Below are 17,363 nucleotides of genomic sequence, written 5' to 3' on the forward strand. Positions count from 1 at the left end.
AGAGAAAAGAGAATTTTTCCTGCAACCTTTCCAAACAAGCCATACTTGTTCAGTTTTTTTCCCTAACTGACCTGTGTTAAACTCCAACCTGTAACCTGCTAACTGAGGTCTATAGAGGGTTTTTTTGTCATTTCTCTGAGCACTGCACAATCTGACCATAGGGTAGAATTTGCTAAGACATCCACTCCTAGGAAGATTAGCAGCTGTCTTAAACAATTTTCACTCTTTCTCACTATAAAATAATGGACTCCGAGTTGTTTGGAAATGACCTTGTAATCCCTCCCAAACTGATGTGCATCATCAGTTACTACTCCACTGCCACTGCTGTTGTCTTTCTCCCTTGGCATTGTGTTAAGACATCGGCTGTATATGCTCCAGAGCAGCAGGCTGCTAAAATCCATGCTTTTACAGAGGTGACACTGACAATGATCAGTTAATCAAAATACATTTAATCAGCAGCACCTGGCTGAGCAGCAAGAGTGAAAAGAGTTTTTCCACACACACAGATTTTCCATTTTGGATTTGTTTTTGTTTAATAACTAATGACATAGTGTAATCTGTGGTTTGTGTTGTATGCTTGAGGTAAGATTTAAATAATAGAGATCTGATACATATAACCCAAGAATTGCCAGAAGGTGTACTGTATTTTTCCTATGACTGTGCAGCACTTCTACTACAAATTTAAAGTTAACAGCATAAGAGAAAACAAGTAGACCCAGTGAAAAGTTTGAACTTCTGAAATCTAAGATAGAGTAAATGCAACACAAGGAGATCAAGATGAGATGTGTGCGATGTCTGAGAAAATTAAATCATAAAAATGTTTTAAAATTTAGGGATCCCAAAACAAATGAAGTTTGTCTCTTTTCAGTTGGTGTCTTTATATATGCAAATGTCTGCTCTCAAGCACAGAAAAAGTTATGTAATTTATATTATGTCCTTCAAATGGTTAATTAATGGGTAATGTATATGAAACATTTCTATTATGAAAGCAGTCTTCTTAACCAGTGTCTAAAACAAGCCTAATGGTATAAATGTTTATGTTTGTAAAGATCTTATAGGGTTGTGTGATCCAGAAGCTGTTGGTTTTTATCTTTGCAACAAATGTGATTTTAGTGAAAACCAGGACAATACTATATAGGACTCCTAACCTTAAGAACCAACCTTCACAACCAGAGAAAGAAAGACTTCATTCTTTCTCTGCCATAATGAGCTGTGGCAAAAAAAAAGTATTGGTGTTGAAATATAAACTTGTTCAGAATCACCTGCTGCAGCCCTCTTTCGGCGCTCAGCTGAATCTGAGGGATGTCAGCCATGGAGGCAGCCACCCATTGCAGCATGCTCCTGAGCTGGGGGTCGAGGGTCAAATATTGAGAGCCACGCCCAGGCTCCTTGACGTCCAAGTTCACAATGAGCAGAGTGGTCCTGGGAGCCTGCAGCTGAGTCCTGTCCACACACAGTAACCCTGAAGGACAGAGAGATGTTATTTCTCATTTTATTCAGCCTCACACTGACACAACTGATCAACTGATGGACTGCTGTTATTCACAAACCAAATACAAGCAGATCCACTGAGGAATAAAGTATGGCAACCATGACTTAGGTTCCCACGCTTCCACACAGCCCCCCCCTCCCCTCACTCAGGGCTGAAAACACATTATGCACTGGTGTGGCAAGAACATGGGGGTGGTAAAATCCCCCCGAAACAACAATCAGATGAGAACAGACAGCTGGAATCCAACTACAAATCTCAGGAAGTTGGGGAAAAAAAAAAAAAAAAAAAAAATCAGCCCTCAAGTCTTTAACTCATTTTTGTGTGTCAAACTTGTAATTTAAACATTTTGTTTTTGCTAAAATCTGGCATTATCACAAAGTGCAGCACACTTAAAGACGGAAACAATCATAAAACATGCTTACCACTGGCCTCCTCTTTGACCTCAGTTTCCTTGTCCTCTGCATTATCACTGGTGGATGAGACGTGACAGAAAACATACACACAATAAGAAAAAGACCAAAATGCTGCATGCAAAGCATCTCATACACACCAAAAGTATTCTGTTTGTTCCGGTCAGTTTTTTTTCTAGATTACATTTTACTTTTATACTTTGGCATATTTTATCAGTTAAAACATAGTGCTTAAAACTACTTTTTTTTTTTTTCTAAAAAGCTACTTGACATCCTCTCTGTCAATTTTGTGAGCATTTGCTATGTGATGTGCCAGCTGGTAAATAGTGATTTCTCCATTTTATAAGGTTGTTAATCACAGTCTTGTTGACTCAGCCTGTAGCTACAGACACTCAGACTCTGCTTCATATGCTATAAGGATATCATTTTCTTTTCAAAGGGAAAATGTCTGAAGACTTTTTTTTTTTAATTCAGCATTTAGATTATGGAGCAGTTAGGACAGAGTCTGAAGAGAGGAGAAACAGCAAACAAGCTAAACAATACATTTAGGTGTAACACCAAGATTATTTTAGTTGAATCTATTCCCAGCTGTAAACAATATTGTAGTGCCTGTGAGGCATACATCAAGTTAAAGATCATTTACCAAAATAAAAATGTCAATAATATTTGCCTAAAATCCTTCACAAAAACAACAATTTAGGTTGAAACGAACATTTGAGACCATCTTTGTATAATGAACTCTGTTTAGCCTTCAGCGTGTCTGAATAAAGTACCTGAATATCTTCCTCTTTACCAATGTTAAATTAGCTAATCACAACATTATCAAGGTAGAACAAAACGATACGTTTAGTGAACCACACAGAGGCTGCAATACTGAAATGGAATACTGAACTAATTCTGTTATCAGAATTCTGGCTGGATTGTAGGGGACCAAAGTCTTTTATATAATGTTTTTTTAAAAAATCTTTAGTTGATATTTTGACTTTATTAAAATGAAACTACTGCAAAAATTTGTGACTGGTCATTTGTTTGTATGTGGACAGACTTACAAAGCAAATTTCAGTCTGTTCAAAGCAGAACATAGGAAAGAGCAGCCACGGTTTGTCCACAACAAACACCTTGTTCAAATATAAGGGTGTCCATAAGTCCACATAGCCCCAGGAAACCCTTGGCTGCAGATCAATGATAGACTTTGTATTTGTGACATCTGATCTGTGACCGTATGTTTTGGACACTCAGGTGAAGAGAGGAGTTGAGCTGTCAACTGATCAACACCTGGTGGTTAGTTGGCTAAAATGGCAGACAAAGATGCCAGACAGACTCAGTAGACCCAAAATGTGTAGTGAGAGTTTGCTCGGACCAACTGGCAGAAGAACTCTTCAACTCCTACATCAGACAGAGCTTTAACAGCATCCCAGTGGTGGTGAGGGGCATTGAGTCTGAGTGGGCCATGTTCCATGTTTCCATTATAGAGGTGGCTGCCTTGAGCTGTGGCCACAAGGTTGTTGGTGCCTCTTCTGGTGGACCATCCTCAAACCCGGTGGTGAACACTCTGGGTAAGGGAGTCTATCAAGCAGAAGAAGTCCTATTGTCCTATAGAGCCTTGTTAGCTGGTAGAACTCCAGAGGCAGCTGAGGGGTTTCAGCAGGCCAAGCAGGCTGCAGCCTTGGCTGTTGCTGAGGCAAAAGCTCAAATGTGACTTTGGTGAGGCTTTGGATAGAGACTCGATCTAAGAAGCTCCAAGAAGATTCTGGGAAACCGTCAGGCAGCTGAGGTGGGGATAGCAGCACTTTATCAACACTGTTTAATGGAAGCAGGGTGCTGTTGACCTCAGCCAGTGATGTCATTGGGTGGTGGAAGGAATACTCCCAGGAACTTCTCAATCATATCAGCACATATTCCATGGAAGAAGGCTCTAAATGTTGCTGGGCTGTCTTGGTTAACATGCCTTTGCAATATCGCAAAGATGTTGAGGGCAGTGCCACTGAATTGTCAGACTGAGGTGGTGGTTTCCCTTTTCAAAAATGAGGGCTGGAGGTGTGTTCGAAATACAAGGAAATAACACTCCTCAGCCTGGAGAACAAAGTACAGTCAATGGTAAAATCTCAGATTCAGGAGGAGCAACGTGGATTCTGTTCTGGCCATGAAACACTAGACCAGCTCTTTACCCTCACTACCCTCAAGGGACCATAGGAGTTTGCCAAACCAGTCTACATGTGTTTTGTGTTCCCACTGTGGGGGTGCTCCAGGAGTACAGGATTGGGGGATCTGTTGCTTCGGGCCATTCAGTCCCTAAAACGGTGCAAGAGTCTGGTTAGCACTGCTGGCAGTAAGTTGGACCTCTTCAGGGTGAGAGTCAGACTCTGCCAGGGCTGCCCGTTGCCATGGAATCTGTTCATAACTTTTATGGACAGAATTTCTCAGTGCAGCAAAGGGGTAGAAAGTGTCCGGTTTGATGACATTGAGATTTCTTCTCTGCTATATGCGGAGGATGTGGTCCTGTTGGCGTCATTGTGCTGTGATCTCCAGCGCTCACTAGGGAAGTTTGCAGCAGAGTATGAAGTAGATTGGATGATGATCAGCACCTCTTAATCTGAGGCCATGGTTCTCAGTTGGAAAAAGGTGGACTGCCCAATCCTAGTTGGGAGTGAGGTGCTGCCTCAAATGGAGGATTTTAAGTATCTCTGGGTTTTGTTCACGAGTGAGGGAAAAATGGGGCATAAGATCAACAGACCACTATATTCAGCAGTATTGCATATGCTGTCCAAATACATTTTGGTGAAAAGGGGGCTGAGCTGCAAGGTGAAGCTCTCTGTTCACAGTTGGTCTATGTTCCTACCCTCATCTATGGTCACAAACACTAGGTAGTGTCCAATGAACAAGATCTCAGATACAGGTGTCAAAATGAGTTTTCTCTGCAGGGTAGCTGAGCTCTCCCTTAGAGATAGGTTGAGAAGTTCAGTGTCTAGGAGGGACTCGGAGTAGAGCTGCTGCTCCTCCACATTGATTGATTGATAAGTTTATTTGATAGGGACAGACACACATTAACATAGACAAACTGGATAAAACAGCAGTATTGCTTGTGTCATGGTACTTGTAGCGTGAGGTAATTTGCAGTACTTGTCCCTAGATGGGCTTTTTGAACAATACATATAACAACTATAAAATAGTAAAAGTGGAACAGTCTAATAAAATAAAACAACACAGTATGAATAACATATATAAAATCATACATGTAAAACAGTGAGATGTATATGATATAAAAATAAAAAATACATTAAGTATGGATACAGTTGTTTTTGATAAAAACAAATTTGTTTTTTGAACATACTGAAACTGGTTACAGACTTTAAATTGACATGTAGAGTTTCAAATTGTGGATCCTCTCACAGATAGAGCACTTTGAGCAAAAGTGGTCCTACGAAATGGAACCTTACAATTGCCAATTAAAGCCGCTCTAGTAGATCTACTACTGCCCTGCAATTTCTGTATACAATCACTTAGTGGTTTTGGTGCAAGTCCATTTAAACATCAATTTTAAAAGGTTATGACTTATATAATTGGAAAAATCCAAAATACCAAATTTAGCTGGAATATGACAATGATGAAATCTGATACGCTTTTGATATAAAACCTTTAAGGGCTGATTGTAGAGACTTTCCAGTGGTTTGAGTTCAGTTTGGTTGGTCTGTGACCAGACAGTAGCTCCATAGGACAGATTTGAAAGGATTATAGTGTTAAAAAACATCTGAGCACAATGAAGTGCTAAACATTTTCTAATAATTTTGAAACAATTTATATTTGAGCTAACAGTTTTGCAAATTTTATCAACATGGCTTCTAAAGTTTAACTGGGCATCCAAAATGACTTAAGTATTTTTCCTGAGATACTTGTTCAACAGAATCTGTGACGATGCTTTCTTTATTGAGAAACAAATACACTTTGATTTCCTAGCATTAAGATTTAAACAGGAGTCACGTAGCCATGATGATATTTTGTGCAAGGAATTGAAAGGAACCAGTTGAGGCAGTTTGGGCATCTAAGGATGCCCCCTGGATGCCTCCCTAAGGAGGTTTTCTGTGCATGTCCAACTTGGAGGAGACTCCAGGGAAGACCCAGGACATGCAAGAGAGACTATGTCTCCAAGTTGACCTGGGGACGGCTGGGAATCTTCTCAGAAAGAGCTGGAAGAGGTGGCTGTGGAAAGAGATGTTGTGGCCTCACTGCTCAAGCTTCTGCCACCGTGACCCAACTTTGGAACAAGCGGCCAATAATGGATGAATATAAATACAAAAAATTGTAGTGCAATTCCTTACAGTGTTTGTGTGGTTCATTATGGTAACTATTATAAATATAATTTATTGATTATAACAGTATAATTTATGCAAGGTTACAATAAATTAAAACATAAAAATATGTTTAAGTCTAAGATTTCTGCATGGGAAAATATTACTATCTGCAGATATTTAAAATCAAATAACAGGATCTGATAAAAATGTGGATTAGTGTATCCCTAATGTTTCATAATGTAAAAGCTCTTTCTGATTTTGGGTTGCAGATTAAAAGGTTATTTGTCTCTTCCAATTGCTGACCCACCTGTCAGAGGGGGAGAATGACATGTGCTCCTCACACACCTCCCCTTCAAGGCCCAGACTGCTCCAGCTACTGCTGTTTCCATTGCTGCTGAGGAGAAATGGCAGGTAAACCACCACTTGAACAAGAGAAGAGCTCAGTGCAACAAAAGATTAGAGTATGTTAAGGTTTTGTTTTGTTACAAAAATGATCATATTCATTATGTCCTCAAATGATGATGATTACCTTTCTTTTTTTATCCTTTTTCAGGGGTCGCCACAGTGAGTCATCCTCCTCCATCTAATGCCCCTTTTACACGGAGGCTCTACTCCACTCTACTCGGCTCGGCTCTATAAAGAATGCATCGTGTTCACACTGCCCAGTTTGGTCTGTAGCAGTAAGCTAACGCTGTTGTTTATATTCCTACCGTTCGCTCTTTATGCTTGCATCTAGTCATACCCACGACCAATGAGTGAACAGGAGCTCAGCTTGCGCCGCCCATGAAGCAGGGCTGGCCCGGCTGGCCCGACTCTGAAGCAGGGACCAAAAAAGCAGGGGCCGGCCTCGAAAAAATGCTGACAGAAACATGTGCAAAGCGAGCCAAGTAGAGTGGAGCTGGGACCTTTAGAGCCCGTGTAAAAGGGGCACAACTCTTCTGCGTCCTCTGTTCTCATACCAACTACCTCCATGTCCTCTCTAACTGCATTCATATATCTCCTCTTTGTCTCTTTCCTGGTAGCTGCATCTCTATCATTCTTCTACCAATATACCCACTGTCCCTCCTCTGCACATGTGCAAACCATCTCAGTCTGGCCTCTCTAACTTTATCTCTCTGTCGTTCAACCTGTGCTGTACCTCTGATGACCTCATTCCTCATCCTATCCATCCTTGTTACTCTCAAGAAGAACCTCAACATCTTCAGCTCTACCACTTCCTGTTCTGTCTTCTGGTCCGTCCCACAGTCTCCAAACCATACAACATCGCTGCTCTCACCACTGTCTTGTAAACCTTTCCTTTGACCTTTGCTGCCACCCTTTGGTCACAAATCCCTCCTGAAACTTTTCTCCATCCACTCAGTCCTGCCTGGACTCTCTTCTTCACCTCCTGACCACACTCCATGTTTTCCTGGACAGTCGATTTTAAGTACTTTAAGTCCTGCACTTTTGTGACCTCTGCTCCTTGTAGCCTCACTGTTCCACCTGCCTCCCTCTCATTCACACACACAGGTACTGTGTTGCAACTGCTGACTTTCATACCTCATCTCCTAGCTTTAAGAATAATCTTGTAACTGTCAGCTGAGATTCAATACAGACAAATTTTCTCCAAATGAGTAAGTTTTTCCACTGTATATCCCACTGAATCATCTGTATTGTTCATAGAAAATGTGTTGCTCATGGCCTCAGATGTGAGATCATTACATTCTTCTCTCACATTAATCTTGTGGATTCCACCAAGACAACCAGCAGGCAACAGAGCAAAATTACACACACTACCTCTGTAATTAGTGAATGATTCGGTTGCTGGGGTGATCTGGCACACTGTGGCATGCAACAATGTCTGAGTGTTAGAAGTGAGGGACAAATGTTATATCTATAAATACCCTTATTATTCTGTATTACCTTAGTTTTCTCCTGCGCTTTGACAGAATGGCACATATCAAGACCTGCCTCGTTTATTATCAAGCTCGGTGTCTAAATAAGCTCATCAATGTGTTTTTCTTTCCTCTGTCACATCATCTGCTGTGCAGAAACGTTTCCAACAGGCATTTGAAGATTATAATGAATCACACAACAGACTTTGTTCTTGTAAAAACAGTGCCTGAAGTGAGAAAGCACTCAAGGACACACCTTTAGAAAATATTATGATACATTAACATAGCCCTGCTCATACATTATATTGTTTTGGTATCTTGGGAAAGAATCTCAGATGTTAGTTTTGCCTCCACAGAGATAAAAACCTTGGCCAGAAATGTACAAAGCCTCATTTCCAGAAACTTCATGAGATTCTTTTGCAGATAGTCAGAAGACCAGACTCCTAAACTAATTCTATAGACACCAACACAACAAAATGAAAAGAATGAAATCACTATTCTTAGAGAAGTTTATTTTGTTTTGTTTTTTTAAATCATGTGGACAACACAAAAACGTGTTTTTAAACATTCTGTGATTGTGAAATGTATCTGGAAAAATTCAATAAACTGCAGAATTATTGATAAATAATAAAACTTTGGCAGTGGAGTCTAAATGAGATCACTAAATTATAGACTATCCCTTCTAACCTATCTACTCATTTAGACTCAGGCACAGATGACTCCTTCTTAAACAGGCCCAACATTTACAAAAAAACAACAACAGTTATACTACTAGAAGGTTCAAACAAAGCCAACTAGACTTCTTTTTATCATCCACCGCTGAAGATCAAAGGGCAGTAATGGTTTTAGCCATGTCTATATGTGAATGAGTTTGTTTGTCTGTCTTTTTATCAAAATATCTTATGAACCACTGAATGAATTTTAATGAAATCCCCACATTGTAATTATTAAATCTACATCCACAACAGAATAACTTTTAGAGTTAACCACATTCAAGGTATTCATCATAGTTAAGCAATCTTAGAAAGTACAAAAATGGCTATAAATTGGTAAATTTTACAGTTGTAGACCTAAAATTTGATGTGGCAGTAGCTGAGAGTTATTTCAAACTTATATCCTCAGTGCCAACTGATCACACAGTCCATGATCGTTTTGTAATTGCATTGCAGCCAACTGAATCGTAAACTTATCTTGAAATACCTAAAGATTCCGACCCCTAGTATATATAGACGGTTCACTTTTTCAAAAACAGATCAAGTACAAGAACAATCAAGATCCTTTGAGATGGCTAAAGTAACAACTTTTATCATCTCAAAGAATAATAATTAATTAAGAATAATACTGCATATTTTTTGGCTAGAATGCATAAAAGAATGTACTTAAAGGTGAACTGAAATCAAATGTCAAAAAATTAACATTTCATGAACGTTATTTAGTCAAACACAACAGTGCAGGGACCCATTTTTCTAATCTAAAAGTTAAATAAACTGTTTTTAGTGTTTTAGTCAATGATTTCTGAAGTGGGTGATTTGTGGAGCGGAGTTGCGTCCTGGGTTCGAGACGTGCGCTGTGCCCTGGCCGGTCAAGAACGCCGCTACTGTCTGGTTGTTTACTAGTGGAAATGAAGGAATAAGCCTTTTTTTAAACACAAGGATGGATGCTAAAAACTGTGAGCATGCTTGCAAGTAGCATTTATGAACTCTCCCCCAGAGTAAACTAATCAACAGCAGTTTCAGACTATGACATTTGTTTAATCACACATGGATTATTTATATTTTTTCATCAATAACAAACTGTTTGAATCACAAACTGATCTCAGGCTGTCAGTCTGTAAGCAGCTCAGACCTTTAATGACAGCGCGCAATCATGTCACTTTTAAAGTAAAACTTCCTGTTTCTCGTCTCCTTCTCTGTGGTGAAGTCCTCCTGTCCATTTGCCTTTCTTTTAAAATTAAGAATAGTTGGGACTGCTGCTAGCAAAAGGTCCTGTTTTATTGTCGTGAAGCTAATCCGTTGCATTAACGAGGGTTGGAGCCGTGCATCTCTCTGAAGTGGTCAGAACCCGAGTTCTGATAGTAATTCCCACATTGGAGCTTATGAATCCAAATCGGAGGAAGGTTTTTATTTTTCAGGAAGCCAAAAAATGAAACTCCAGCGGTATGTTCTGGCTGGTTCGAACAATTAATTCCAACAAACTGAATTATGTTGTACCGGTATTCATCCACTCACTGTTGAATGGCTGAATGCTCGTGAAACTCAGCGGCTCTGTGGATGTCATATTTCAAGGTGGTCCCGGAAAAAGCAGAAAAAACACTATTTTTTCAATGCACAGTATTTTAAAAAAAAGATTTAAAAAAGTATATATATATTTAATTTTACAATAAGCATATTTTATGATTTTCTTTCGACTGATGTTGGCTTCAAAACATTTCAGTTCAGCTTTAAGCAGTTTCTAAAATCTTGCTCCTACAAGTATAACATCTAAAGCTTTACTGAGTATAATTACGTTGATGATTATTAGTTTCAACTGATAAAGAGCTGTAGGCAAAAACTAAGGAAGAAAAAAAAAATACTCTTGTACCAAAAAAAGAAACAAACAAAAAACACTGAAACTAATTCTTATCATATAGAAGTATGACAAAAGCCACCATCAATTGCAGCTTTGAATCCTGAAGAGCAGTCATGGACACTATGATCCGTTAGATCCATACTAAAACATCTCTTTTAAAGGGATAGTCTAGTCATCTTTGAAATGATATTCTGTCAAACAGTTAGGGTTAGTAGTTACTGCCTTATCAGCTGTGACATCAGTCACACAGCACAGAATATGGAGAACGAGGCAAGAGCCTTCATCCAGACTAGGCTAATTGTTAGCCAAATGAGGGCCCTTTATACAGTTTATTGATTTTCAGTCTTTTTAACAAGTCTTTCTCAAAAACAACTTACTGGTGTGAGCGAACGCCACTTTAGCTAATATTAAACTTCCACTTTTGCATGACAACATGTTTAACTTGTTGCCGTTTTCTGAACAGTAACATTTGCTGAGCACACATCGTTACATACAAATGGAGCTGAGGCTGCAATTGTATCAGTCTGCCAGGAGTTGATAAAACGTTTGGACTGATGAGACATGCTGATCAGACAGACTGATACATTCAGGTAGTAATGTACTAACAATTGATAACTATTTGGCAGTGCATCACTTCAAAAATGACCAGACTATCCCTTTAAGAAATGAAAAGAGTGAAAAGTCAATGCAAATATGTATTTATTACTCATTACTTCTCATAATGGGAGATACACAAACTGTGTTCTGACAGCGAAATGGATATTTGTACACTAAATTGTTGTCTACCTGTCACTGAGATGTAGGAAACTGCTGTTATCATCTGGGTGATCATCTTCAAAGCTCAGGTTAGACCAGCTGCCCAGACTGTCATCTCCAACACTCAGCTGCTGAGACACAGTGGACTCAGAGGCTTCCCTGCCCGGAGAACTGTTAATGATTAAAAAAAAAAAAAAAACAGATTCTGAAAAATTGGGTAAAATTTTATGCTTTACCTATACAAATCTTTCTTTCATGGCCATGCAGCATGAAATAACATTCTTGTGACATTTTCAATTTCTTATCTCTAAAAAGCTTATCAAGAAAAACTGCTTTAGCAAAATATGTGCATAGTCTTAGCTTAAGTAAAACTGATAAAACAGCCAGAGCGTCCAAATGATATGACAAATGTGAAACTTGATGTGTGTTACCTGATGTGGGCAGCCTGACAGGTGTTGAACAGAGCTGATGCCATGATTTCAGCAGTTAGGCTTTCAGCGTAGCTGGTGCCGTCGTGGCCAATTCCACTGTCTGCATTGAGGCTGGTGTTACTCAATTCACGTTTTGCTGTTTCCATTGCCAGAGACACAACCTCCTCTGCAAATGCTGCCCTATGGTCCAGTTCAATGTGGATTTTGGGAATCTGCACACCAGAAACACGGTCAGGTCCAGAATGAGATTCTGACCCTCGCAACCTTCTCTGTAATGCAGACTGGTAGTGGTGTCGGCTAAGTCTTGTGCAGTACGGACACTCCTGGACCTGACAATAACAACAAGTCCTCTCTCCCAAAGCTCGGACAACTGTTTGCCTCTCAGACAATCTCTGGATGTGAGAATGTCTGTCATCCCACGAACAATGTACAACTGACGCCAAGCTCATTTTTAGTGTATCATCCACAATCTTCTTAGCATAATGCTCAATGACCTTCATCACCCTGCTGTTGTACGCGCCGTCATACAGGCTTCCTGTACTGTGGTAATGTCTACTTTTATCCTCTTTTGACAACAGAGGGCAAGAGAAGGAGTTCCTCATAATATTATCCGTCATGTCTTCAAGTTTAGACTTCTTATAAAGACAAGAGTCAGTAAAAGATTTTGGAAGCCGAACAGAGGAAAAATTTAGCTTGCGTGTAACATCGCAGGTGATGTTGTAAGCTAAAGACTCAGCAAAGTTGACCAGATCAGTGAATTCCCTCTTACTCTGCTCTTTGGGGTTCCTACAACAACATGGCGCCTCCTCATCTGATCGAAAACCCACTGAGTGTGCTCTATCTTTGGGTGACAAGGTCTCACAGCCAGAAATCTTTAATTTATCTGGTAGAGATCTAGAGGAGTGAAGGCGGCTGGAAGCGGATGTTTGCTTGATTTTTTTAGCATGAGCCAGTCCTAGTTTTATAGAGCGGTATGCCAAACGGCTTGCGTACTGGTTCAGGACCAACTCCCTACTGCCACTCTCCTTTTTCAGCACCCGAATGAGGTAGCCTGCATATTCATCTGTCACACTCTCGCAGCTGGGATACTCAGAAGACAGACCAGAGCTGGAGCTGGTGCTAGAAGTAGAGGTTGGAGACCAGGAAGCAGAGGGCATCAGGTCATTGGACCACTGCTCAGCCAACCCCCCTAACCTCCAGTCTCTGCTCTGACTTGTACTGGGTTGAGACTGGTGTCTGTGGTGTTGATGCCAACATTCAGAGCTAGATCTGTCAAAGCTTCTTCTTCTAAGCTCTCCAGTTCTGTGATATGGACACCGCTGTCTTGAGCTCACCATCCTTTTTACATCATTTATGACTTCTCCTGCCACCTCACCAGCATACAACCACAAGTTGTCCAGGGTCTGCTCTGAGAACAGAGCCCCACTGTCTCTCCTTTCACTGCCTTTCTTCATTTTCCCATCCGTCTCTGATACTTCCAGGGTATCCATCTCTGTTGCCATGGAGACTATGTGACAAGCTAGCCGCTCAGCATAATGGAAAGCTTCCTTGTTAGACATCCTGTGAGAGGGCAATTGGTTGAGCTTGCATCTGCCACCATTTGACTCTGAACATGTGTCCGTGCCACAAATATCTCCTCCTTCAACTGGTTCTTCCTCCTCTGTGTCACCTGCCTCCTCAGAAAGAGACCTCATCAGACTGAGCATAAACTCAGCCTTGACTGTTTCAGAAATTATGTCTTTTGGGCCAGGGATTGGTTCGGGTTGATAATGAGGGGTTGGAGGTGGCGTTGCAGGAGAAAACTCCTTTGCCAGCTTGCTTTTCAGCTTCTTTGAGAACTGTTTTATCTGTTTCTTTCTGGAGACTACACTAGGCTGCTGGGGGGTGGAGGGAGGAGTACCAGGAGTCCCACTAGATTTTTGGCTAAAGCTTGGAGTTGAGTCATCCACAGGAGTGGATATCCTGTTCTGCCCACCCACAGCTATACCCGGCACATCAAGAGTATCCATTGTTACCGAATGTGTTTGAACCACACCTCTCCCCCTGGGAACCATTTCATACTGGACTATACCCCGGTTTAAAGAGCCTGTCTGAAAAGAAACTGGGGGAATAAAAAGGTCCGTTGCTTGCTCAATAGATTCATCCTGCCACACAGATCCATTGTTTGTGAAACAATCTTGGCCCACTCCCTGCTTTGAAACAGAACTTAGAGTCTCCTGCTTTGAAGATAAATCCGATCGGCTTCCAATTGTCTTTGTTAAGAAATCAGCACAATCACCAAAGCTTTTCTTCATCTTAGAGGTAGTTATAAGTTCACAAGCCTCAGAAACAATCATATCTACCATGTTGCCAGAAAAGTTTTGGATTGAACACTTTCGTTGGGAGGGGTCATCTCCAGATATGGAGGTGGGATGGCTGTAAAGGTGAGTGTGAGGGAAAATAGTGGTGTCAGATGACAATGCAGCTATTTGTTTGGGACTGGTCTTTGAGGTATCTGAGAAGCTAGAATTGAAGGGCTCTTTTGTATCCTGGAAGTGGGAGAGGGCATGGCCTGCTTGGGGTACAGGAATGCAGCTCGCCATGCCTGAAACAGTGAACAGAGCATTCTTCACTGTGCAAGGAGCCACCTGTCCTGAGAGCCCTGGGGCTGATGAGGCAGAGCTGGCACTTAAAACCTGTTGGTTAGCAAAGGTACTGCAGGTATGAGTGCCTGTGTTCTCTGCAGTAACGTAGCACATGTTGTCTAGGGATACACTAATAGCTGCCTTGCTAGTAAATGCTACATCAGCTTGAGAAAGCTCTATGAAAGCTTCCTGAATTACAGACTCTGACAAGTCTGAAGCATAGGAGCACAGTACCTCCTCCTCTTCATCCTCCTCCTCATGCCTGTGGCCAAAAGACCAGTCACTAGGTGTGAGAGGGGTAGAGGGATGGGAGAACTGACACACTTCCATGATTCCTTCAAACACAAGCTCCTCAGCCAGATTGGTAGCAAATTGTGACACTGTGTTGTGGAATATCTGTTTTTTTACTGTGAGGAACTCTTTCAGTGCCCCAGAAACAGCCTCACCAACAAGGAAGCCAGCTAACCCGTTGATAGCTCGTTCTTTCAGCACAAAGGCACGTCGCATGCCAATTTCATGGAAGGCCATCTGAAAAACTGAAGAAGTGAGTCTAGCCGCCAAATGACATAAAGTGGTGGTACAGGAGGATACTCCTTTTTGTAGGTCTCGCAGGGCGCCGCCCAAACTCATCTCCACCAGATCTGAAGCAAACTTTTGAATGCCATCCTTCAGACATTTAGATGTCTTCTGCAGCTTGGCCACTGTTACAGTTTCTTGAATGTCTGACAGTTTCATAAAATACCCTGATGGGTTCTTAAACTCCTTGTGGCAGACACAACTGAGATTCTTGTTGTCACTGATGTCAACAGCAGACTGAAAGCCACACACAGATTCCAGAATTTCTCTGGACAAACTGCTTGCAAAGTCTGAGTAGGTCTTATACAAGGAGCAGAGATCCTGAGGTTTTTGTAGCTCTGAGCTGTCCTGATCATCCTCATCTGTTTTACAGAAATATTCCAGTAGTTCACTTGAGTCCACCAATGGACTAAAAGCAGAAGAGCTGACAGGACTAAAGAGAGGGACACCAGTCTCCTCAGGAGGGGTCTGCACAGACCAAGTCAAGTCAGGGACTTCAGTGTGAAGTGAGTAGGGAGAACCTGGTTTTAGGGGAGTGGGTTTTTTCACATTGGCTGGAAGGATGGGTTGGTCAAAGCGATGAGGATTCATACTCTTGGTTGAGCAGCCCCTGGAAACATATTTGGATGTTGACCCACTGGAACTATTCTCAGCATATTTTTCTTGTGCAGTTGAGGAACTGATGGGGTCCAAAGGCAGTGTGAGAGTGCAGTTTTCAGAATTCAGCTCCTCCAGGTCATCAAACTGGTCAAAGCTGTCAAAAAATTCACTGACTTCAGAATCTGAGTCTTCCACTTGCTCCCTGGGCCCCCCTGGAACCTGGGGGATGTCCAGCTTTGCCAGCAGGCTCTTCTGGTAGCCTACTTCATCCAGAAAGATGACTGGGCTTGGGCTGGAGCAGTCAGATTCTTCTGATTCACTGATATGAACAGAAGGGGAGGGGAGACGAGCTCCAGGACTGCAGTAAGTCCACTGAGATTCAAGACCTGAAGATGACCTCTGCACTTTAACAGACACATCAAGTCCAGATCGCTGCTTAGCTGAGTATTTCTTGGAAGATGAGCTTATAATAACACGTGAGCCTGACAATTCCTTTCTTCTCTTGTGTGCTGGGACTGTCTGTGATGCCACATCACGCTTTTTGAAATGGCAAAATAGAGCTGCAGCTGTGGAGAAGGACAGAAAAGTGACATAAAAAAGTTGTAATTTTTTTACAGATAGTAAAAAAGGTGTTGTAAAAACTTTAAATGAAAAGAATAGCTACCACTATCTGATTGCGTCAGATTGAAAGTAATTATAGGATATGGTACCCACTAGTAAAAAATTTGATTAGCTCTATATAGCAGTAAAGTTATTGTTTAAAACATTTCTGAAAGGTCAAATGAAATAAAATAGGAAAATAATGTTTTATATTTTTCTTTTATTTTCGATTACATAAAACATTCCAGTGGCCCATTTCTCTGATTTAAAAACTTAATGACTTGTTTTAGTTTTTGTGTAAAAATACCAAAATATGGGGATTGTGAGATAAGTGTTACTGTCTTTGGTTGATGATATCATCTGTGCTACGGCCAACTATGATACAACGCTGTAGGACGAAGAGCGAGGTTACAGTCACATTGTTTATCAGTGAAAAGGGAAGCAGAAGACTTTGTAAGTCTAACAAATATTCAACCATACCAGTACAAACCTGTACTGACAGGTGGATCTTGTGAATAAAGTGAAGACTCTTTGTCTTCACAAGATTACTGTGACCAACAGAATGATGAGCCCAATGACCGAGTTGGCAAGTGGAATGGTGTGAACAGATTTTCCTTAGATCCCTTGTCTGCGTCTAATTTTCTCTTTTATCTGCCTTCTTTTTGTAATTAAATATAGTTAGGAAGGCTCATGGCAAAAGTTGAATCGACTGTAATATTATACGTTTGTACGTCAGGGGCTCTTCAAAATGTTCACTGCACCCAACTTTGGCTTGTAATTTTCACACTGGAGCTTAACTAACCAAATCCATCAAATCTTTTCATCTTTCGAAATGGTGAAGCATCTGTTGTAGTTTCGCCTCATGAATAATTAATTGTAACTGTAATACCCACAGGCTATCTGTATTCACATACTTACTAGACCTGTCACGATAACAAATTTTGCTGGATGATTAACTGTCTCAGAAATTATTGTGAGAAACAATAATATTGTTTGGAGACTGTTTTAAACTAATGTAATGATAATGACATAATGCAAGTACATCCTCTGAAAGATTAATAAACTTTCATTTCAAAAGAACACTTAACACTGGAACTGGAACACAAAATAAACAAAACAACCAAAAGCAAAAATAAAATGGAC

At 40.8% G+C, this 17,363-nt stretch overlaps 1 protein-coding gene across 2 annotated transcripts in view; it reads right to left on the minus strand.

Moving 5' to 3' along the window:
* Positions 1 to 17,363, minus strand: part of akap11 (A kinase (PRKA) anchor protein 11) — a 57,167-nt gene that overhangs the window by 4,785 nt on the left and 35,019 nt on the right. Inside the window, exons 7-11 of one of the 2 annotated variants that reach the window (XM_017431818.3) lie at positions 11,821 to 16,186; positions 11,420 to 11,560; positions 6,499 to 6,585; positions 1,915 to 1,961; positions 1,263 to 1,462 (exon numbers count right to left, since the gene is read on the minus strand). In XM_017431818.3, the coding sequence (XP_017287307.1) occupies positions 1,263 to 1,462; positions 1,915 to 1,961; positions 6,499 to 6,585; positions 11,420 to 11,560; positions 11,821 to 16,186 (4,841 nt within the window). The remainder of the gene's footprint in view (positions 1 to 1,262; positions 1,463 to 1,914; positions 1,962 to 6,498; positions 6,586 to 11,419; positions 11,561 to 11,820; positions 16,187 to 17,363) is intronic. The other variant, XM_017431819.3, reaches the window with a different exon arrangement.

Source organism: Kryptolebias marmoratus, linkage group LG6, assembly GCF_001649575.2.
Source record: "Kryptolebias marmoratus isolate JLee-2015 linkage group LG6, ASM164957v2, whole genome shotgun sequence".
NCBI lineage: Eukaryota > Metazoa > Chordata > Actinopteri > Cyprinodontiformes > Rivulidae > Kryptolebias > Kryptolebias marmoratus.